Source organism: Somniosus microcephalus, chromosome 11 (genome assembly GCF_052327205.1).
Source record: "Somniosus microcephalus isolate GS21.2 chromosome 11, FLI_Smic_1.0, whole genome shotgun sequence".
Classification (NCBI taxonomy): Eukaryota; Metazoa; Chordata; class Chondrichthyes; order Squaliformes; family Somniosidae; genus Somniosus; species Somniosus microcephalus.
Window position 1 is genome coordinate 81,251,459 of NC_140997.1, and position 24,371 is coordinate 81,275,829.

Below are 24,371 nucleotides of genomic sequence, written 5' to 3' on the forward strand. Positions count from 1 at the left end.
ATGAGCCAAATGGCATACTGTAGCTTTTATCTTTCAGCTCTATAAGTTGGCTTTTTGTGTATTCCTCCCATGAAGACTCACTCACTCACTGCCTCCATTAACATTCAAATGGGTTTCCATTTACTGAGTCAGAAGGTTCAGGGTTCAAGCCCCACTTAAACCGCTCTCTCAGGTGGACGTAAAAGATCCCATGGCACTATATCGAAGAAGAGTAGGGGATTTCTCCCTCAACCATCATCACTTACAAAAAAGCAGATTATTGTGTCATTAGTGCATTGCTGTTAGTGGGACCTTGTGCAAATTGGCTGCCGCGTTTCCTACATTACAACAGTGAGGACGCTTCAAAAGTACTTCGTTGGACGCGAAGCACTTTGGGATGTCAGGAGGCTGTGAAAGGTGCTGTAGTCCTTCCTTTCCCACTTTTCTTTCTCTGCACACACCGGGCGGCCAAAGATCAGGAGCGTGTGACGAAAGAGGAGCCAGAAGTTGAGGAGCCGCTGCTTCAAATAATTGAAGAGGGGCTGCAGCCTCGGTGAGACACAGACTCAAGCTGCCCACCGAGGTTCTGGGCGGCCTGCGAGCTGGTGGGGCAACTCGGAGGCTCCGAGCATAGCAGTTCCTGGTAGAGCAATGCGGTGCCCTCCAGATCCCCACCCACAACAGTGCAAGGGGAGGGCTCCCACATAGAGGGCCTGTCCGCCATTGGAGGCCCCTCCTGCCTCCACTGTATGGCACTGGGGCACGTGGCTCAGCGGCCTGGCCATCTTCACACACTCCACACACACACTCCACACGTGTGTGCCCATGCCCCGCCCCCGCGGCCCCGCCCCCTCCACCGCAGGGCACTGGGGCAAGTGGCTCAGCGGCCTGGCCAGCTTTACACATGCGCGCCACCCGTGCCAGCTTGCGGGAACTGTCTGTCTTCTACCAGGAACTGCTATGGGTCTGGAACAAGGTAGCCTCCAGACGGAGTTCTCCTCGGTCAGGAGTGGCGGCTGTCCTTTGGGAGCTGCTGCTCAGGAATCCGCACCTCCACGACCGCGGGTTTGGGTGGCTGGCGGAGGGCAGGGCTGTGTCTGGCAAAGTAACCAGAGTCGGGAACCTGCTCGATGGCAGAGGAGCGGGCTGGATGGTGCCGTAGGAGCTGGCGCAGCGCCTGCGTTGGGCCAACATCCGGCCCGCGGTCAAAGCCATCGAGTCACTGAAAGTGGCACTGGGCCCTGACTCCACTAGGTGTATCGAGGAGGCTCAAGCACGTGGGGCTATCCCGTCCGAACTGACCCCCGTTCGGATGGAATTCCTCATTGGCGCCCGGCCACCAAACCCCTCTTAGGAACCGGCGCTTCACAACTTGAGCCATCTGTGGGAATGCCTTTTCATTCTGCACGGAGGGGTTTCCTGTACGGGCTGCTCTTGCACACCCTCCACTGTGCCATTCTCATCTGCCGTCCGGACACACCTTGGCACACCATCTTGGTGTCCGGCGGAGGTCCCCAATGGAGGGCTCTCTATGCGGGAGTCCTCCCTTTATCTATTGGGGACTTGGCCTGGAGGGTGCCGTGCAATAAAGTTTTAAATAGGTTCATGGACTCCCAGGCCGCCCACCTTTTCTGTGGAGTGTGAGAGGTTGCAGCCTCTCTTCCATTATTTGAAGGGGCTGCTCCTCGATTTTTGGCTGCACTTCAGTCCCACGCTCCTGATCTTTGGTCACCCGGTGCGGAGGGGAGCGGGCAGGTCGGAAGACCTCCTTGTGGGACTGCTCCTGGGCCTGGCCAAAGTGGCCATTAACTGGTTCAGGCAGTGGGTGGTTGAGGGGGGTCGTTCGGCCCGACTGCCTGCCTCTCTCCCGCCACCATGTTCGCGCCCGGGTGGCCCTGGAGATGGAGCACGCGGTGTCCACCGGCACGCTCAAGGCCTTCTGCGACCGGTGGGCGCTGTGGGGACTGAAGTGCATCACCACCTCGGCCAATCAAATTTTAGTTTAATTTGTTAAGTTTTATTTAAAGTTTTATTAATTTACAGTCGATATATGTTTTTTACCAAAGGGAACAAAAGAGTACACGCGTGCGCCCAGGCTCCGGCCCCGCCCCCGCGGTGACGTCAGTACGCGGCCACGTCGCTCGGTTGCCATGGGCAGGTTCCGGTTGCCATGGTCGGGTTCTGGCGGCCCCTGGCCCTGCTCGGCCTGCTGGCCTCGGTCTGCGGTATTTGCCTCGCTTACCCGGCCGCCCTGTTGTCGGCGTCGGTGTGTGCTGTGTTGGTGGTGTGGCAGCGGTATCGGAGCGGAGCCGGGGGCCGCGGGGCGGTGTGTGTGCTGGTTGTGGGGGACCTGGGCCGCAGCCCCCGGATGCTCTATCACACGCTCTCTTTCGCCAGGCACGGCTTCAACGTGACTGCTGTCGGCTTTGTTGGTATGTTCAGTGCTTCAGAGACAGGAGAAGCTGCCCCGTCAAATTGTAAGATGTTGCAGCTCACCGTGATCTTTGACAAAATTAAATATCCGATTTTTATACCAATAATTTAATCAAAACATGGCAATATATGTGTGTATAAAAGTCAAGAGCAGTTAATTATAAAATTGAGTAGTTATTCTTGTGATGCCTTGTGTAGGGTATTTTTAGTGCCAATCAAGACCATTATTGTACATTTTAATACAGAAATATATAAACATAACCGGATATAGAGCAATTGTAGATTATTACAGAAAGGGAAATTAAGTTTAGATAAAATGATTCAAAATGTACAGTTTCTGTGGAAAACATGTTAAGACTTTTAACAAAAATCATATATACCTTATTTAATATTTTTGAACCAGCAAAGCTGATTATCAGCAGTCTTGCTTTTAGTTTAATGCTATCCTCTTGTATATTGCTATATAGTACTGTGTGGAAGAGTAGGGGGGTACTAATACTGTGGATATAAATTACTGAGCAAAAGGGACGAACAAGTAAAACAAATAATTAGAATTTTTTTCATTTAGAAACTTTGAATAGTATAAAGTGTTTTGCATATTGTTTGTATCAATGAGAAACACAGGATCCAAAACGTAATATCATTGCAAAATACTGCAGATGAAGGGTGTCAGACCTGAAACGTTAACTCTGTTTCTCTCTCCACGGATGCTGCCTGGCCTGCTGAGTATTTCCAGCATTTTCTGTTGTTAATCCAAAACATAATGCTGTGGTGCTTTACTTTGATGTATTTGCTTTTACACAACTTAGACCAGTGATTCTCAAACCTTTTTGGTTGAATGACCCCGTTTCAAATTTATTAGTAATCATGGACCCTGAAGGACGCCTTTTTAAACCGATTAGTAATCATGGACCCCCCATCTAAATTATAATACTGTATAATACTCTATGAAAGTGCAGCATGTAAAGAGTGTTTAATAATGCTTTTAAGAAAGTTGATATTTGCTGACATATTAGTGAGATGTGTGTGCCTGCTTCTCACACCAATTCTGGGTACTCTGCAGCAACAGATGGCCTCTATTAGCCACTTAGTGCTGGACAATTTTTAGTTGTCAGCAGGCTGGCCAAGGTGAGTCAGGGCATGAGCACCCATGCAAATGCTGGGGTGCTGCTGGAAGCATGACTCACCGCCATACTGTCCCACTGGCATGTTCTGTAACCGCTGCACTGTGGGATTGTGTGTGTTTGCGTGAACACATTCAGGCACGTGTTTGAAGGGCCCCGCAGGTGCTCTGATCACATGTCTGGAGGATGCCACAGGGTTGCGGCGCCAGGGAGAGGAATTGACTCGACTGATGGGGAGCGTTCGTTGCAAAGTGGAGCGAGCTGTGGGCCTCTGTGAGGAGGTGGGCCCTGCCATTGAGACTAATTTGAAAGAACAGAATCAGTGTCGGTTTTATAAAGAGGAGCAGGCTTGAAATTACCTCCGGTCGTGGATCCCCTGGAAATTCCCTACGGACCTCAGTTTGAGAACCACTGATCTACAACATAGTATAATTTTTTTTGGCGGGTATAATGTCTTTCAAGAAATTGCAACCAAGGCGATTAATTATAAGTGCGGCCACTTATAACAGATTTGAAACACTTGATTTGCCCCCACCTTCAATATTCTCCCATCTTTTGAAGGTACATATTTTTGTTGAAGTTCCACGGGTGCCAACAACCCACCAGTATCTCACCCAAACGGCCATTCTTCTCGTGAAAAGTAAAAAGCAAGTGTATCAATACAATTGAAACTTGGAGAGCCATTAGTCGAGCTCCAGTCTGCCCTCACACAACTGCACACATAAAGACTGTTACTGGGTAGCAATCAACCAGGGAACCCTGGCTGATTGTCCTCCTGCCTAAGCCAGAAGCATTAAGGTCCCATGCAGCTCCTCTACTGACACTGCAGCCGAAATAATCACAAGTCAGCGAGTTTCATTTTACTTTGGTGTGATGGTCATCCCCAATGTAATGTTGTATATGTGTATATTATATTAAACACTATATTTTGTGTTACAATGACAGTTTGGGAGAATTTAAAATTAGTTTCTTAGCTCCCTGTGGGTAAATGTGGCATTGCACTGAGCAATATAGGACAGCAAGATCCAAGGTCTGATCCCAAACCTAGAGTGGATTAGCCAAATTCAAATGGAGTACATTATTAGCCCCAGCATCCCTGGGCTAGAGAGGCAAGAAAAATTGGACACTCGTGCTGTGTTGGTTATTCAGCAACTCTTGCTGGAGGGTATGCGTGAGCACTGAAGGACCACAGCATTGAGTTTGACTGTGGTTGCCCCCTGTTCTATCTATAAGCATTTCTACATTGAGTGTCAGTAGCAAACTACTGACCATATCGTCCTCGAATCTTTGCTATAAGATGCTCAAGCGATGTGTCCTCCATCGTAAATCTCCAGAAGTCGGCGCTGAGTTGAGCCCAGACCGCGGTCGCAGCACTTGTGACCAAGTACTCGCCCTAGCCGCCTTCATTGAAAATGGCTTTCAGAAAATCCTTACGATGGTGCTGTCTGGCATACTGATTTTCTGGTGAAAATACTGAGAGATCTGCCATAATGGGCCACCTGCTTGGTTAAATTAGCAGGCTTGAAATTGCTTCCAGTTGCGGCCCCCCTGGAAAGTCTCTATGGACCCCAAGGATCCATGGACCCCAGTTTGGGAAACATTCTCAGATGCTGAATGCTGTCCAAAACATGTATATTTTCAAATTTTTAAAAATTTAATCTGAATTATGTTTTTCAGGTGCAAAACCTCATCAAGATGTTTTAAATAATGATAAGATTAACATTGTCTACATAACAGAAGTTATGACAGCAATTAAATGTAAGTGTTGCTATTTTTATACAACTATCCTTGAAAGTCTATTGGGCATTAGTAAACATCTGCTGGATTTAGTTTGTTGACTTGGACATATATCGCCATTCCTTCATCGTCGCTGGGTCAAAATCCTGGAACTCCCTCCCTAACAGCACTGTGGGAGTACCTTCACCACACGGACTGCAGCAGTTCAAGAAGGCGGCTCACCACCATCTTCTCAAGGGCAATTAAGGGTGGGCAATAAATGCCAACGATGCCCATATCCCATGAATGAATTAAAAAAAACAATAAATATCTGTGTGAAAGTACAGGTATTTTACAAACATTCTGTAACCACAAATTATAGATGATTAAGGTTTGTTTTTATATTTTGTAGTTGGACCAAAGATTTTTCAGTATGCGGTCAAGATCTTTGTGCAGGCTTTGCAAATATGTTATGTCCTCTTAAAGATCGATGCACCTTCGTACATGCTCCTACAGGTAAAAAGTTTAGTCTTGTTCTATTTCTTGTTCTCTGTCCACTGAACTACTTGAATAAAGTGGTAAGATAAATTTTCTTTGCTTTACTTTCACAATTCCAAACAGAATCCACCAGGCCTCCCTGCTATAGCAGCTACGTGGGCAATATGTTTGCTGAGAGGAAGTAAATTTATTATTGACTGGCACAATTATGGTTACACCATTATGAGCTTGACACATGGAGATCATCACCCTATTGTGCTGATTGCCAAATGGTTAGTACAGAATGGTTTTCAGTATGCAGTTCACTTATTCTATATTTAATTCTGTTATAAATGATCTTATTTTAGCAATTCTGTATACTGTAATGTAATTTTACATCGTTATTTCTGAATAATCAGTAAGTTTGAAATATTTGGATAAAAACTTTGATTATAAACTGGTGAACTTTATTTTCTGTGACACCAGAATTAAAATCTCTCCCTTTAATGCAAAGAAAGCCAATCTGAATGTTCCAAATTAACTCAGTCATAAATAATCATAGAATCATACAGCACAGACGAAGGTCATTCAGCCCAACAAGTCTCTGCCAGCTCTTTGAAAGAGCTATCTAATTGGTCCCATTCCCCTGCACTTTCCCCATAGCCCTGCATATTTCCTCTTTCCAAGTATATATCTAATTATCTTTGGAAAGTTACGATTGAATCTACTTCCACCACCCTTTCAGGCAGTGCATTCCAGATCATAATGACTCGCTGCATTAAAAAAATCTCCGCATTTCCCCCCTGGATTATTTTGCTAATTATCTTAAATCTGTGATCTCTGGTTACCGACCCTCCTGCCAGTGGAAACAGTTTCTCCCTATCTACTCTATCCAGACCCCTCATAATTTTCAATACCCCTATTAAATCTCCCCTTAACCTTCTCTGCTCTAACATGAACAATCCCAGCTTCTCCAGTCTCTCCACACAACTGAAGTCCCTCAGCCCTGGTACCATTTCTGCTAAATCACCCTCTCCAAGGCATTGACATACTTCCTAAAGTGTGGTGCCCAGAAATGTTCCCCCTAATTTTTTTTGGGTGCGCGGCCCATTCACAGTTTTGCACATTAACATTGAAAAAGCCGATCCCAGGTTGCGCGGGACTGACAAACAGCTGGGCAGCCATGTAGCTTATAGGGAATGTTGCTGCCTAACATTTGACACAATACTCTAGCTGAGGCCTATCCAGTGATTTATAAAGGTTTACCATAACTTCTTGTGTTTGTACTCTGTTTCTATTTATAAAGCCAAGGATCCCATATGCTCTTTAACAGCCTTATCACCTGCCACCTTCAGATATTGGTGGATGTGAACCCCCAGATCTCTGTCTCTGCCTTTAAAATGCACGATTTAATATAATAGCATAATGATTAAAGTATATTCTTCTGGGTTGACTCTTAACATATTTAGCATTGCATTAACATTTTTCACCTCAATAAAACAAATGATCATTTTTTATTCCATGAATATTAATAGTTTCTAATTCTGTACTTTTTTAAGACAAAATGTTGATCACCCATGGTGATGCATACAAGGAATTAAGTCCAACTATAGTCTTCAGATGAAATGGAGTTAGAGGCCAAGGATAATTGGACAAGAAATTCAGGCCCCAATTTGAAAGGCAGGCATTCTGTCCTTATTTTTATATTTCCGTTAAATTCCTATGTCCATATTTATAATAGAACTGCTCTATAAACTTGTCACATTATAATTGCACCTCCCACCAGTAGAGGAGGTGGGGAAGTAGGGACGTAATTACAGCATGACAAGTATACGTGGACAATTTCCATTATAATGTAGAATGAAAAATTACAGGAGGGATATGTAGACATATGATTTTTATATATTTTATATATATATATATTTGATCTCTCTTGGCTTTACACACAGGAGTAAAGACCAAGTGCAGTCTTCAGGTCGAGGGGTTTTGAGGATGTGTGATAATTGGACGAGGGCCAAAGGGCGCAGAAAGTAGAGCAGTCGAGAGGGGTGGGGGAAAAGGAGGTGGAGGGAAGTTTATTTTTGAGAGTTTATCTCAATGCAATGTCATGGATGGTAGGAGTTCATTCTCCAATGCCTCTATATCCTTGTTATAATATGGAGACCAGGGTTCTATACAAGTTTAACAACTTCTCTGCTTTTCAGTTCTATCCCTCTAGAAATGAACCCAGTGCTTTGTATGCTTTTTTATGGCCTTATTAACCTGTGTAACTACTTTTAGTGATTAACATTCCTCAATTGGTATATGAATGTGCAGATACAGTGGATTTGATAAGATGGGACAAAAATATAAATGCAGCAGATCTCTTTTCGGGAACCCCTGAAACGTTAATTATTTTCTATATTAAAAATGGCAGGCAGATATTCCCCAGCTGCCATTTCTGCATTATTTGACTTTCCTGTTTGTCCTTGTTGGATAAAAAGACTGAGCAATTGCAAATTGATGCAAAGTAAAATTTTATATGACGAACAATACTTTCAAATATTATCTTAACTCAAAGTTACTGAGTCCAGCGGGCCAGAGCCAAAAAAGAGCAAGGTGACAATTGGGCGGGAAATCTGCCTGAAATAAATGAATAAATGTTGTTGGTAGATATTTTGTTGTGAGTTGTGGCTAGAGCCGATCCATTGACTGGTGCCGGAGAAGTGATGCTCCTTTGGATGCACCAGCTATCAATGTGGACTGGTGCTAGAGGCAGCACGATGCCAATCTGGGAGTAAATCTTCAGTGAATTAAATCAAAAATATAGTTTTTTAAAAAGTTTAACTATATAGACTCTCAGCCACACAGTCATGGTGGGGGTGGGGTGAACGGGAGGCTTGAGAAGTGGCCAAAAATAATTTGGGGGGCAAGTATCACGTGGAGGGTGAAAATGGAACAAAGTTTGTCACATTTATATACAGTAAATATAAATTTTAATCATTAATAGCAGTAGTAATTAGGGATTTGATAATCGGGGGACAGACTGGCATTTCTGCTGCCGCCGACGTGAGTCCTGTCTGGTATGTGGCCTCCCTGGTGCCAGGTTAAGGGACATCACTGAGATGGTGCAGAACATTCTGTGGGGGGAATGGGGAAGAGCCAGAAGTCGTGGTCCATGTCGGAACCAACAACATAGGGAGGAAGAAGGTTGAGGTCTTGTAGTCAGAGTTTAAGGAGCTAGGGAGGAAGTTAAAAAGCAGGACCTCAAGGGTCTTAATCTCTGGATTACTCCCAGTGTCACACGCTAGTGAGAGTAGAAATAAGAGGATATGGCAACAACAACAACATGTATTTATATAGCACCTTCAACGTAGTAAAGCGTCCCAAGGCGCTTCACTGAAGTATTATAAGACCAAAATTTGATGGGCGAACGGGACTTGGTGCAAGCTGGGACACGGGCAGCTGAGTTTTGGATGACCTCAAGTTTACGTAGGGCAGAACATGGGAGGCCAGCCAGGAGTGCGTTGGAATAGTTAAGTCTAGAGGTTAAGGCATGGTGCAGGAGGGAGGGCTTCAAAATCCTGGGACACTGGGACCAGTTCTGTGGCAGGAGGGACCTGTTCACGATGGACCGGTTGCACCTGAACAGAGCTGGGACCAATATCTTCGTGAGGGGGTTTACTAGTGCTGTGGAGGAGGGTTTAAACTAATTCGGCAGGGGTTTGGGCACCAAGATGTAGTATTAAAAAGTAGAAATAAGGTGCACAGGGGACTAGGCGCGACAGTTAGAGTTAGGAATAATACAGAATTAGATGGGATCGTAGAAAATGCAAAGTGATCTAAGTTAGGTTTGGAGTGCATGTGTGTAAGTGCATGAAGTGTGGTTAATAAGGTTGGTGAGCTGCAGGCGCAAATAGCCATCTGGGAATATGACGTAGTGGCGATAACGGAGACCTGGCTCAAAAAGGGCAGGATTGGATGCTTAATATTCGTGGATACAGGTATTCAGGAAAGAAGGAGAAGCAAAAAAAGGAGGGGTAGCAGTTTTGATTAAGGAAAATATTAGTGCTAGAAAGAGAGAATGTCCTTGAGGAGTCAAAGACAGAACCTACTTGGTTGGAGTTAAGAAACAATAGTGGAGCTATTACGCTACTTGGTATATTTTATAGGCCAACAAATAGTGGGAAGGAGATAGAGGAACAGATTTGCACTGAGAGGTGCATGAACTACAGAGTAGTGATAATGGGAGATTTTAACTACCCCAATATTGCAGAGATTGGGAGGATTTCTGAATTGTATTCAGGAGAACTTTCTTGATCAGTATGTTTCCTGCCCAACGAGGAAGGAGGCATTGTTGGATCTAGTCCTGGGGAATGAAGTGAGTCAAGTGGAAAATGTTGCAGTCGAGGAGCATCTCTGGAATAGTGATCATAGTATCATAAGGTTTAGATTAGTTATGGAGAAAGACGAGCAATCTAGAATAAAAATACTTAGCTGGAGACGGGCTAATTTCAGTGAATTGAGAACTGACGGGCAGAAATGTAATGGAGCCAAGGCTGGCATTTAAAGAGGAGATGGTTCAGGTACAGCCTAGATACATTCCCACAAGGGGGAAAGGAGGGCAACCAAAGCCAGAGCCCTGGATGATGGAGTTAGAGAGTAGGATGAAGCTTAAAAAGGAGGCGGATGACCAGGAAGAATCAGGCTGAATATAAATAGTACAGAGAAGTTAAAATGGAAATAAGAGGGACAAGGAGACAGTACTAGAATAGATTAGAGGCTAACATAAAACAGAATCTGAAGATTGTAGGCATATTAACAGTAAAAGGGTCATCAGAGGATGAGTGGGGCCGATTAGGGACAAAATGGAGATCTATTGGTGGAGGCTGACGGCATGGCTGAGGTACTAAATGAGTACTTTGCATCGGTATTTACCAAGGAGAGGACTTTGCCAAAGCTACGGTCAACAAGGAGGTTGTCTGGATACTGGATGAGATAAAAAATAAATAGAGGAGGTACTAGAAAGGCTGGCAGTACTTAGTGAGTAAGTCACACAGTTCAGATAGGATACATCCTAGGTTGCTGAGGGAAGTAAGGGTATAAATTGCGGAGGTGCTGTCCACAATCTTCCAATCCTCCTTGGATACAGGGGTGCTGCGAGAGGACTGGAGGATTGCAAATGTTACACTCTTGTTCAAAGAAGGGGCGAAGGAAAAACCCGGCAATTACAGGCCAGGCAGTTTAGCATTGGCAGTGGGGAAGCTTTTAGACAGAATAATCCAGGAGAACATGAACAGCCACTGGGACAAGTATGGACTAATAAAGGAGAGCTAGCACGGATATGTTGAGGGCAAATTATGTTTGACTAACTTGATTGAGTTTTTTGATGAGGTCACAGAGGGTTGATAAGGGCAGTGCAGTTGATGTTGTGCATATGGACTTTCAAAAGGTGTTTTATAAAGCACCACATATTAGGCTTGTTAGCAAAATTGAACCCTATGGGATAAAAGGGGCAGGAGCAGCATGGATACAAAATTGGCTAAGCGATAGAAAACAGAGTTGTGGTAAATGGTTTTTTTTTTGGACTGGAGGGAGGTACACTGGTGTTCCCCAGGGTTCGTTACTAGGACTACTGCTGTTTTTGATATACATTAATGACTTGGACTTGGGGGGTACAGGGAACAATTTCAGAATTTGCAGATGACACTAAATTTGGAAGTGTAGTAAACACTGAGGAAGATAGTAATAGACTTCAGGGAGGTCATAGGCTGGTGGAAAGGGCGAACACATGGCAGATGAAATTCAACGCAGAAAAGTGTGAGGTGATGCATTTTGATAGGAAGAATGAGGCGAGACAATACAATTTTAAAGGAGGTGCAAGAACAGAGAAAGCTTTGGGGTGTTTGTACACAAATCCTTGAAAGTGGCAGGACAGGTTAACAAAGCAGTTAATAAAGCATATGGGATTCTGGGCTTTATAAATAGAGGCATAGAATACAAAAGCTAGGAAGTTATGCTAAACCTTTATAAAACACTAGTTCGGACCCAGCTGGAGTATTGTGTCCAATTCTGGGCACCACATTTTAGGAAGGACATAAAAGCATTGGTGAGGTTACAGAAGAGATTTACTAGAATGGTTTCGGGTATCTGGGATTACAGTTATGTGGATAGACTGGAGAAGCTGGGGTTGTTCATTTTTTTGTGGTTATAGTTTCTAAGGTCTCTGTTGTGTATCGGGGAGTGCTAGTAACCAAGGGCCCTTGAGTATATCATTTAATTGTAGTGTAATTAGTGGTATTGATTTAATTTAAATTAATTAAAGGATAAGTCATGGCAGGACAGCTCGGCCCCATGGCATGCTCCTCCTGCGCTATGTGGGAAATCAGGGACACTTCCTGTGTCCCTGACGACCATGTGTCCGGGAAGTGTATCCAACTGCAGCTACTGACAGACCGTGTTGCAGCTGCGAATGGATACATACATGGAGCATTCGTGATGCTGAGTACATCGTGGATAGCACGTTTAGGGAGTTGGTCACACAGCAGGTAAAGGCTGCACAGGCAGGAAGGGAATGGGTGACCACCAGGCAGAGTAGTAGGCAAAGGCAGGTAGTGCAGGGGTCCCCTGTGGCCATCCCCCTCAAACAGATATACCACTTTGGATATTGTTGAGGGAGATGGCTTATCAGGGGAAGGCAGCAGCAGCCAACTTCCTAGCACCATGGGTGGTTCTGCTGCACAGGATGGGAGGAAAAAGAGTGGGAGAGCTATAGTGATAGGGGATTCTATTGTAAGGGGAATAGATAGGCGTTTCTGCGGCCGCAGAGAATCCAGGATGGTATGTTGCCTCCCTGGTGCAAGGGTCAAGGATGTCTCGGGGTAGCTGCAGGGCATTCTGGAGGGGGAGGGTGAACAACCAGTTGTGCATATAGATACCAACGATATAGGTAAAAAACAGGATGAGGTCCTAAAAGCTGAATATAGGGAGTTAGGAGGTAAATTTAAAAAATAGGACCTCAAAGGTAGTAATCTCAGGATTGCTACCAGTGCCACGTGCTAGTCAGAGTAGAAATAGAAGGATATTTCAGATGAATACGTGGCAAGGGGAAGGGATTCAAATTCCTGGGACATTGGAACCGGTTCTGGGGGAGGTGGGACCAGTACAAACTGGACGGTTTGCACCTGGGCAGGACCGGGACCAATGTCCTTGGGGGAGTGTTTGCTAGTGTTGTTGAGGAGGGTTTAAACTAAAATGGCAGGGGGTTGGGAACCTGTGCAGGGAGACAGAGGAAAGGGAAGCATGGATAGAAACAAAAGACAGGAAGGAGAAAAGCAAAAGTGGAAGGCAGAGAAATCAAGGGTGTAAATCAAACAGTGCTACAGTAAATAATAATTCTAAAAGGACTAAGAGTGTTCAAAAAAACAAGCCTGCAGGCTTTGTGTCTTAATGCGAGGAGCATTCTTAATAAGGTGGATGAATTAGCTGTGCAAATAGATGTATAAAGGGATATAATATAATTGGAATTACGGAGACATGGCTCCAGGGTGACCAAGGCTGGGAATTCAACATCCAGGGGTATTCAATATTCAGGAAGGACAGGCAAAAAGGAAAAGGAGGTGGGGTACCATTGCTGGTTAAAGAGGAGATTAATAGTAAGGAAGGATATTAGCTCTGATGATGTGGAATCTGTATGGGTAGAGCTGAGAAATACCAAGGGGCAGAAAACGTTAGTGGGAGTTGTATACAGACCCCCAAACAGTAATGCTGAGGTTGGGGATGGCATTAAACGGGAAATTAGAGATGCGTGCAATAAGGGCACAGCAGTTATCATGGGTGACTTTAATCTACATATAGATTGGTCTAATCAAATTAGTAACAATACTGTGGAGGAGGAATTCCTAGAGTGTATATGGGATGGTTTCCTGGACCAATATGTCAAGGAACCAACTAGAGATCAGGCCATCTTAGACTGGGTATTATGTAATGAGAAAGGATTAATTAGCAATGTTGTTGTACGAGGCCCCTTGGGGGGGAGCGATCATAATATGACCGAATTCTTAATTAAGATGGAGAGTGAAGTAGTTGACTCAGGCTAGGGTCCTGAATTTAAATAAAGGAAACTACGATGGTATGAGGCGCGAGTTGGCTAGGATGGATTGGGGAATGTTACTTAAAGGGTTGATGGTGGATAGGCAATGGCAAACATTTAAAAATCGCATGGATGAACTACAGAATTTGTTCATCCCTGTTTGGCATAAAAATAAAACAAAGAAGGTGACTCCACCGTGGCTAACAAGGGAAATTAGGGATAGCATAAGATCCAAGGAGAGGACACATAAATTGACCAGAAAAAGCAGCAAACCTGAGGATTGGGAGCAGTTTAGGATTCAGCAAAGGACGACAAAGGGATTAATTAAGAGGGGAAAATAGAATAAGAGTAAGCTTGCAGGGAACATTAAAAACTGACTGTAAAAGCTTCGATAGATATGTGAAGAGAAAAAGATTGGTGAAGTCAAGCGTAGGTCCCTTGCAGTCAGAATCAGGGGAATTTATAATGGGGAACAAAGAAATGGCAGACCAATTAAATACATACTTTGGTTCTGTCTTCACAGAGGAGGACACAAATAAATTCCCAGAGATGTCGGGGAACATAGGTCTAATGAGAGGGAGGAATTGAATGAAATCAGTATTTGTAGGGAAATGGTGTTCGGGAAATTGACGGGATTGAAGGCCGATAAATCCCCAGGGCCTGATAATCTACATCCTAGGGTACTTAAGGAAGTGGCCCTAGAAATAGTAGATGCATTGCTGGTCATCTTCCAAAATTCTATAGACTCTCTAATAGTTCCCATGGTTTGGAGGGTAGCTAATGTAACCCCATTGTTTAAAAAAGGTGGTAGAGAGAAAACGGGGAATTATAGACTGGTAAGCCTGACATCGGTAGTGGGGAAAATGCTAGAGTCCATTATAAAAGATGTAATAGCAGAGCACTTGGAAAACAGTGACAGGATCGGACAAAGTCAACATGGATGTACTAAAGGTAAATCATGCTTGACTAATCTACTGGAATTATTTGAGGATGTAACTGGTAGAATAGATAAGGGAGAACTAGTGGATGTGGTGTATTTGGACTTTAAGAAGGCTTTCGATAAGGTCCCGCATAAGAGATTGGCGTGCAAAGTTAAAGCGCATGGGATTGGGGGTAAGGTACTGACTTGGATAGAGAACTGGTTGGCAGACAGGAAGCAAAGAGTTGGAATAAACGGGTCTTTTTCCGAGTGGCAGGCAGTGTCTAGTGGGGTATCGCAGGGATCCCAGCTATTCACAATATATATTAATGACCTAGACGATGTAACTAGATGTAATATCTCCAAGTTTGCAGACGACACAAAGCTGGGTGGGCATGTGTGCTGTGAGGAGGATGCAGAGAAACTCCAGTATGATTTGGACAGGTTGGGTGATTTGGCAGATGCATGGCAGATGCAGTATAATGTGGATAAATGTGAGGTTATCCACTTTGGTGGCAATAACAGGAAGACAGATTATTACCTGAATGGCAATTGATTGGGAAAAGGGGAAGTGCAACGAGACCTGGGTGTCTTTGTGCGCCAGTTGCTGAAGGTAAGCATGCAGGTGCAGCAGGCGGTTAAGAAGGCAAATGGTATGTTGGCCTTCATAACGAGAGGATTCGAGTACAGGCGCAAGGATGTCTTGCTGCAGTTGTACAGGGCCTTGGTGAGACCACACCTTGAGTACTGTGTCCAGTTTTGGTTGCCTTATCTGAGGAAGGATGTTCTTACCATGGGAGTGCAGCGAAGATTCACCAGACTGATACCTGGGATGGCAGGAATGGCGTATGAAGAGAGATTGGGTCGATTAGGCTTATATTCGCTGGAGTTTAGAAGAATGAGAGGGGATCTCATTGAAATTTATAAATTTCAAACAGGACTAGACAGACTAGATGCAGGAAGGATGTTCCCGATGGCGGGGAGTCCAGAACCAGGGGTCACAGTCTAAGGATAAGGGGTAAGCCATTTAGGACTGAGAGGAGGAATTTCTTCACCCAGAGAGTGGTGAACCTGTGGAATTCTCTACCACAGAAGACAGTTGAGGCCAACTTATTAAATATATTCAAGAAGGAGTTAGATATATTTCTTAAGGCTAAAGGGATATGGGGAGAAAGCAGGGACAGGGTACTGAATTTGGATGATCAGCCATGATCTCATTAAATGGCGGAACAGGCTCGAGGGGCCGAATGGCCTACTCCTCCTATCTTCTATGTTTCTATGTTTTGCAGCAGAGAAGGCTAAGAGGAGATTTGATAGAGGTGTTTAAAATCATGAAGGGTTTAGATAGAGTGAATAAAGAGAAACTGTCTCCAATGGCTGAAGGGTCAATAACTAGAGGGCACAGATTTAAGGTGATTGGCAAAAGAACCAGAGGCAACATGAGGAAAAACTTTTTTACCCAACGAGAGGTTAGGATTTGGAGTGCACTGCCTGATAGGGTGGTGAAAATAGATTCAATAGTAGCTTTCAAAGGGGAATTGGATCAATACTTGAAGGAGAAGGAATATGGGGAAAGAGCTGGGGAGTGGGACTAACTGGATTATTCTTCGAAAGGGCAGGTGCAGACTCGATGGGCCGAATGGCCTCCTTTTGTGCTGTGCGATTCTATAATTCTATGATTTATGAAAATGTAAAAACACTTAAGACCTTACCGCAATCTGTTCCTTTGAAGAGGCATATCGTGCTCCAGTGTCTCCCTGTGGCCAGATCTTGACTGAAAATAGTATTTTTAACCGTATAAAATGGCAGCTATTGGGTCACACTAGGAGTCATATATCATGAGAGGGAAGCTGTAACAATTTTTAACATTGAAGACCTCCATCATAGTGCCATCAGCAGGTGTAACAGATGTTGCAGATAAACGTGACACTGTGATAATGCAATTTTCCATCAGAGGAGGTTGCCATAGGAGTTTTCAATGTGACCGATTCCCTCCACAAATTGAATTTAATATACTATAGATCTATTAAAATAAAATGGAAATTTATAGTTCTTTTATATTTTATATATGTGCTCTCTGGAAAATAAAGCATTATTTTTGAAAGTTAAAGGTTCGACCAAATAAATGCATTTGTTATAGTTGCACAATTTGTGATTAATGTTTGCTTTGATTTACTTGATTCTTCTTTAAATTAGGTATGAACATTTTTTTGGAAAGCTCTCTGATTCAAATCTGTGTGTCACTGAAGCTATGAAAGAAGATTTAAGAGTGAACTGGAATATCAAGTGAGCATGCATACTGATTTGTCCTGACACATACATTGTAATGGTAAAGTATACACTGGTATCCCCCAGGGGTCGGTATTCGAACCACTAGTCTTTTTGCTGTATCGTAATGACCTGGAGTTGGGTATAAAGTGCATAATTTGAAAAGTGCATAATTTCAAAGTCTGCAGATGGCACGAAACTCGGAAAGGTGGTAAACCGTGAGGAGGATAGTATCGGACTTCAGGAGGACATAGACAGACAGATGAAATGGGCAGGCACACGGCAGATGAAAATTTAATGCAGGTGTAAAGTGATAGATTTTGGAAGGAAAAATGAGGAGAGCCATTACCAACTAAATGGAACAACTAGCAGGAACAGCGAGATCAGGGTGGACGTGTTCCTGACATGTACGCATGTCTTTGAAGGTAGCAGGACAAGTTGATATTGCTGTTAAAAAACATACGGATCCTTGGCTTTATAAATAGTCATCGAGTACAAAATCAAGGAAGTTATGGTAAGCTTTTATAAATAACTGGTTAGGCCTCAGCTAGAGTATTTTTCCAATCCTGGGGGCACCACACTTTAGGAAGGATGTTAAGTCCTTTGAGGGTGCAAATAAGATTTGCTAGAATGGTACCAGGGATGAGGGACTTCAGTTATGTGGAGAAACTGAAATTATTCTCCTTGGAGCAGAAAAGGTTAACAGGAGATTTAATAGGTGTTCAAAATTATAAAGGGTTTTGATAGAGTAAATAGGGAGAAACTGTTTCCACTGGCAGGAGGGTCAGGAACTAGAGGAGACAGATTTAAGGTAATTGGCAAAGGAACCAGAGGGAAGAAATTCTTTTACGCAGCGTGTTCTGATCTGGAACGCACTGCCAGAAAGGGTAGTGGAAGCAGATTCAATAGTAACTTTCAAAATTGCAGGGCTACGGGGAAAGAGCAGGGGAGTGGGACTAATTTGGATAGCTCTTTCAAAGAGCCGGCACAGGCACGATGGGCCAAATTGCCATTGAAGTGAGCCCCCAAGGTGCGGACCAAGTGATATACAAGGTCGACGTCACCGGCTTGTTGTAAGAAAGACAGACCAGTAATCGAAGTCAAAACGGTTTTACTCAGGCCTGGGGAGAACCTCTCACGTTACTGCGCGAGTCCAACTCCCCCGAGCCGTTCAAAAATTCACATGTTTATACACACTTTAGCTGCCATACCTCCTCGGAGATCCAATCAAATTAAAGATTACACATCACATGTTACCCAGGAGCGGCAGTTTCAATTTTATTCAATGTCACACAATTTGCACAAAATGTTCACGAAGTTGCATGTTCATTTCCTGTTCTGCAAGTTAAGCATAAGTATGGTCAGTACATTTTGTTCTGGAACATTCTGTGATGTGACAGTTGTGAACTTGTTTTTCTTTAAATGAGTTACTTCTGCTTGCCCTTGTTCTGTCCAATTTTATATCTTACTTCAGCCGCCTCTTGTGCTGTGTGATTCTGTGATATATCTACTGCATTCTTTTTATCCAGTCATTTCTTCAAAAAAAATCTCAGCTTTATGAAAGTCAAGTTGTCTTTAACTAATCCATGCTGGCTGTACCTGAATAATGTCTACATTTCTAAATGGTCTCTAATTTTACCTTGAATTATAGATTTTAAGAGTTTGCTCACAATTGACATAGCATAACTAGCAGTGTTATCTTTCTCCTTCTGTAACAACGATGTTATATTGGCTAATCGGTACTCCAGTCACACACTTTGTTTAATGAGGATTATAAAATTGTGGCCAGCGTCGTCTCTATCTCCTCTCTGATTTCTTTGAACAGCATATGGTGACTTATCCAATTAGAGTTCTGCTATTTTCTTTCAGAATTCATTTTTTCCCTACAGTTTCCCCTATGTATCATCCTCTAGTATGCTCTCATTTTTGCAGTGGTTTACCTATTTTTTTTTTTATAGAAGCCCTTGCTATTTCCTTTTATCTGCTACCCTTTTTTCATATTTTCTTTTATCCTTTCCAACCTCCCTACAGTACTTGTATTCCTCATGATTATGTTTAGTATCATTACCCTAACAATTATATGCCTTCCTTTTAAGTTTGTTTAGTTTGCATCTCTTTATCCACAGAACTCTATTCTTTGCACCCCTTTTTGCCTAACAACATATCTAATTTATACTATATCTGTCCTATTTCAAGATTTCCCACTGCTGATCTATCGAACACTTTCCTAACTTTTCTACCCAGTTAATTTGGGCCAGGAACATCATGTTCCCAATCCTGTCCAAAGCTAAGCTATATCTCTCTTAAAGCTAGTAAATCATATCCCTCCAAAGTTATTAATGTATCTGATTGTCCAATTTTGTTCTGAATATTTTGTGTATACATACCACTCAATCCTGACTCCAATGTTTTGAATGTTCACCTTTATTCTTTATCCTAGTGTTCTCATTTAAGCTCCACTGGGCTAAAAATATATTTCTTGGTTAAACAATATGACTTTTAAATGAATTATTTTTTCATAGACTTTCACAATTTGAAGTTGTATGTTGGTGATGTGAAATGACCAATCCACAGAAGTCGGATCTCTAGATAGAACTAAAGATGCTGAGAGTATATATTTTGGATCGTCTGCCCCTGAGGGCTGAGTTATCAATCAACCGAGATCCAGGTCATAATGGAGCTTGGAGCTTATTGTGTAGAATGATAGAGCAAGTGTTACCCAGGACCTGTTGATGCTTTCACCAGGTAGAACTGAATTAGTACCCAAAACAAATTCTGTATTCTGACCAAATTACAGATCAAACAACCTGGCCTGTCTCTCACAGGCAACCAGACTCTGGTTTTCATTTTGAAATTTAACTAGGAGAGACTGCTTCCATTTTAGCTCTAGTTATTTCAAAATTAAAGTGCAGACACCTCCCTATTACGCAGTCTAGTTCTTCAGAGGAAAAACGTAGTTCAGTCTTTTTCCATAATATGCTTTTGTAGATGTTCATTCAAGCAGCTGGTTATTGTCCCCATTTTATTGATGAGTTTAATATGTTGATTATATTTTAACTGAAAAAAAAAACTGTTTTTCTATCATAGGGCAACCACATTATATGACTGTCCACCTCCCATTTTTAGAGAAACTCCTCTAGAATTGCAACATAAGCTGTTTAAGAAGCTTGCTGATGATTTTGCCCCATTTAAAGCAAGGTATGTTTTATGTTTTTGCTAGAAAATGTTAATACTGTAATTGTAAACATTTTTGTTTGTTAAATACTTTGTGGCAAAACAGAACAGTGCCTAACCTTTTTCGTACTTTAATTTTTATTTCAAAAAAGGTTGAAATCAAATATAGAAAATTTCCACTGGTGATGTGACTGCCATTTATCTAAACACATTTTGTAGAAAGTAAACCTACTTAATGATGTAGCACACCAATAATTTTACAATATTTTCATGGTTCAGATGTTTGATGTTGTAGATGGTAAACTCTGCATTTTTGTTGTGAAACTAGGACAGAATCTGTGCCTTCTAATTTGGAACAGACAGCCTTTACAGAGCTGAGTATTGGCACCGGTAATGTTACACATGTCCGAGGAAGACCTGCATTACTGCTCAGCAGTACTAGCTGGACAGGCAAGTCAGATACTTTTCTTTAAATAGCCAATTTTAGTGTACTGTTTTCTGTACTTGTTAATATCAGCATAGCTATGCATGTTAATATGAAAACGATACAGGAAGAGTTGGTGAGCGAGGGATAGCGAGAGAGAGGTGATAGTGAGAGGGCTGAATAGAAAATCGTGATGAAAAGAAGTTTTCAGGGCTATGGGGAAAGAGCAGGGGAGTGGGACTCATTGGATAGCTCTTTCAAAACTTCTGTGGTATAAGACTACAGAGGTCGATAAATTTTTGGGAACTAAGGAAATTAAGGGATATGGAGATAGTGCGGGAAGGTGGAGTTGAGGTAGATCATCAGCCATGATCTTATTGAATGGCGGAGCAGGCTTGAAGGACCAAATGGCCTACTCCTCCTATTTCTTATGTTCTTATGAATCTGTGAAAGTAAATTGACAAGCCTCCGTCCGATACCTTCTCTGTAGATGTAGATATTAACAATATCTAACCTTTGTTAATATCTGTGTCTTTGGAAGCCATCTGAGATCACTAATGATGTCTATTCACTTTGCAGGGTGTTTTATTTTGAGATGAGTGAGTATGCACAGTGTACATGTTAAAGATGTTGTTTCCAGGAGGGAAACTGCCCTTGACTGCTGCTTTTTACCTACATTATGAAAAAACAAAAATTTACTAAGCAAGTTAAAATAAAATAACTTTTTTTAACAAAAGCATCTTGCAGTCATACCGAGACACACACATTGTGCAAATTTCCAAAATTGCATGATGTCCCGTGAGATTTTACTGCAGCACGTACAATTTCTTGGGCAACATCACCACCCAATGGTTGGATAAGGTAACTGCTACCAAAACTAAAGAAAAAATTGAAATAGATCTAGCCAGAGTTTGAAATAGAATTACCAACCTTAAAGTGCCTTAGAGATCTGATTTACAAATTACTTCAATAGTATTGAAAACAATTGGTTCCCCCATCTTTAGTAATAAAAATAAATAAATGTATATATGTCATTGCTAAGTGCATAAAATTATATTAAATGAAAATTTGCACAGTTGAAGCTTGCCTTGGGCATTATGGTAGAAATAAAATTGGTTGTTGAATATTGCCTAAACTGTTAACATTTACAGCCTTGTACATCAGGGCCTGGCGTTTCTGCTAGTTTGCGCTGTTTTTATCAGTGCAATTTGCCTGAAATCGGTCAAGCCAGCGCAGAAAATCATGGAATTTCAAGCGCAAAGTACGTCCAGCACAAATCGAGTTTCTGCGATCTTCTGGACTAGTTTAAAAAAAACATCGTGCTAGAAGTGGCTCCGCCCACACAACTGGCCACACCCCCAGATTCATTAATCACCATTGCGAGTTTCCGCTAATTGCGCCCGTTTGCGGGCCTACAAGGAAACCCTTAAAATTAAGCTTGCAAGGACACTAATAGGCATGTTTTAATAGCTTTTGAGCAATTTTTTTAATTTACTAAGAAATTGACTACTGTACACCTATATAACTAGCAAATGGTTCTATATACAGGAAACTGTGATGACGGGACCGGCGTGTTGCCGATCTATCAAAACTGCCGGACATACAAAGTTAATGTTGAAGCATACGGAGGTTTTCATCTCCGTATCTGACAACAAACACTGTTGCTTAGCAACAGCTTCTAAAGAGTCGGCTGCAGCTGCAAGCGTCTCTAGCTGAAGCTGTTGCTATAGCTACAGACCTTGCAGTGCCTGACTGGGGGGGAAAAAAAAGAACGAGAACTAAAAAAACTTATAGAAAACGGCTCCTGATTTTTGCCGTTGGATCGAGTATTCCGGACATACAACCTCCGGATAAACCAAAGTTTCCTGTAGCTTTTAAAAGTAATTATCTGTTATTTAAAATCGGTGGTGGACTAGACACTGATTAAAAATGTTTATTTTTAGTGATAAACCCGTTTTCAGCTGTACTAATCAAGCTGCACCAAGTTACCACTCTTAAATATATTTATTAAAGTGATTTTTTTTAAATTGCGTTCTAAAATGCTGGCCGATTCGCTGGTTCATGGCAGATTTTATGTTCGGCAGTATGCAAATTAGAAACTTGAGGGAAAAAATTCTTCTTAAAACTAGCACAATTTTGGGAAGCAGTTTGCAACCGGATCGACAATTATGCCCAAAGCGCAAACTCTATCCCCAGATGTTAAAATAATTGACCAAATTTTTGTGTAACTTAGTACCTTGCTAAATTTATTATAGTGCCCTTTAAATGTTAACTCTATATTAGGAGATTATTGCATAACATTATTTAATGATATGAGAATGTTTTGACAGCTAAAAAATTCATTTTTCTAGTTTTAAATGTCTTTGCAATTCACGTGTAAAATCAAAGACAACTGCGGGAATCATTTTTACTTTGCGACATTCAGACAGACTTAATTTTCTCCAGAGTAGTGATGCTGTATTGTAGGTCTGAGGTGTCCAATTTGTGGCCCAAGAGCCACATGCAATCCTGGTGCTCCAGCCCTTAATGGCCAGGCAACTCAACAACAACAACTTATATATTTATAAAGCACCTTTAGTAATAAAACGTCCCAAGGCGCTTCACAGGAGTGTGATCAAAAAAACCAAAATTTGACACCGAGCCATATAAGATGTTATGGCAGATGACCAGAAGTTTGGTCGAAGAGATAGGTTTTAAGGAGAGTCTTAAAGGAGGAAAGATAAGTAGAGAGGTGGAGCAATTTAGGGAGAGAATTCCAGAGCTCAGGACCTAGGCAGCTGAAGGCACGACCGCCAATGGTGGAGCACTTAAATTCGGGGTTGTTCAAAAGTCCAGAATAGGTGAAGCGCAGAGGTTTGGGGGATTATAGGGCTGGAGGAGATTAGAGGTAAGGAGGAGCAAGGCCATGGAGGGATTTGAAAACAACAATGAGAATTTTAAAATTGAGGCATTGCTTAACTGGGAGCCAATGTAGGTCAGCAAACACAGGGGGGAGATGGGTGAGCGGGACTTAGTGCGAATTAGCACACTGGCAACAGAATTTTGGAAGGCCTCAAGTTTATGGAGGGTAGAACTAGGGAGGCCGGCCAGGAGTGCGTTGGAATAGTCAAGTCTAGAGGTGATAAAGGCATGGATGAGGGTTTCAGCAGCAGATAAATTGAGGTAAGGGCAGAGACGGGCGATATTACGAAGGTGGAAATGGGCAGTCTTCGTGATAGAACGGATATGAGTTAGGAAGCTCAATTTGTGATCAAATATGACTCCAAGGTTGCGAACAGACTTGGTCAGCCTTAGATAGTTGCCGGGGAGAGAGATCGAATCAGAGGAAAGGGAATGGAGTTTGTGGCATGAATCGAAGACAATGACTTCAGTCTTCCTGATATTTAATTGGAGGAAATTTCTACTCATCCAGTGCTGGATGTTGGACAAGCAGTCTGATAGTATAGAGACGGTGGAGGGTTCGAGAGAGGTGGAGGAGAGGTCAAGCTGGGTATCATCAGCGTACATGTGAAAACTCATGTTGTGTTGCCGGATGATGTTGCCGAGGGGCAGCATGTAGATGAGAAATAGGAGGGGGCCAAGGATAGCTCCTTAGGGGATACCAGAGGGGTGAGTGCGGGATTGGGAAGAGAAGCCATGCAGGTGATGCTATGGTTACGGTTGGAAAGATAGGAATTAAACCAGGCGCGTGCAAGCCCATCCAGCTTGACGAAGGTGGAGAGTCGTTGGAGCAGAATTTTGTGGTCAACTGTGTCAAAGGCTGCAGACAGGTCGAGAAGGATGAGA

At 42.7% G+C, this 24,371-nt stretch overlaps 1 protein-coding gene across 4 annotated transcripts in view; it reads left to right on the plus strand.

Annotated features, from left to right (window-relative positions):
* The first annotated feature begins 2,110 nt into the window (after positions 1 to 2,110).
* The window catches only part of alg1 (ALG1 chitobiosyldiphosphodolichol beta-mannosyltransferase), a 69,090-nt gene continuing 46,829 nt past the window's right edge, over positions 2,111 to 24,371 (plus strand). For 2 of the 4 annotated variants that reach the window (XR_015079971.1, XM_086000908.1), the window contains exons 1-7: positions 2,111 to 2,456; positions 5,214 to 5,294; positions 5,665 to 5,768; positions 5,874 to 6,022; positions 16,916 to 17,005; positions 20,075 to 20,185; positions 20,490 to 20,611. Coding sequence is in view for 3 of the 4 variants with exons in the window: in XM_086000908.1 (XP_085857034.1) it covers positions 2,150 to 2,456; positions 5,214 to 5,294; positions 5,665 to 5,768; positions 5,874 to 6,022; positions 16,916 to 17,005; positions 20,075 to 20,185; positions 20,490 to 20,611 (964 nt within the window). In the remaining variant the exon portion in view is untranslated. The remainder of the gene's footprint in view (positions 2,457 to 5,213; positions 5,295 to 5,664; positions 5,769 to 5,873; positions 6,023 to 16,915; positions 17,006 to 20,074; positions 20,186 to 20,489; positions 20,612 to 24,371) is intronic. The other 2 variants (XM_086000906.1, XM_086000907.1) reach the window with 2 other exon arrangements.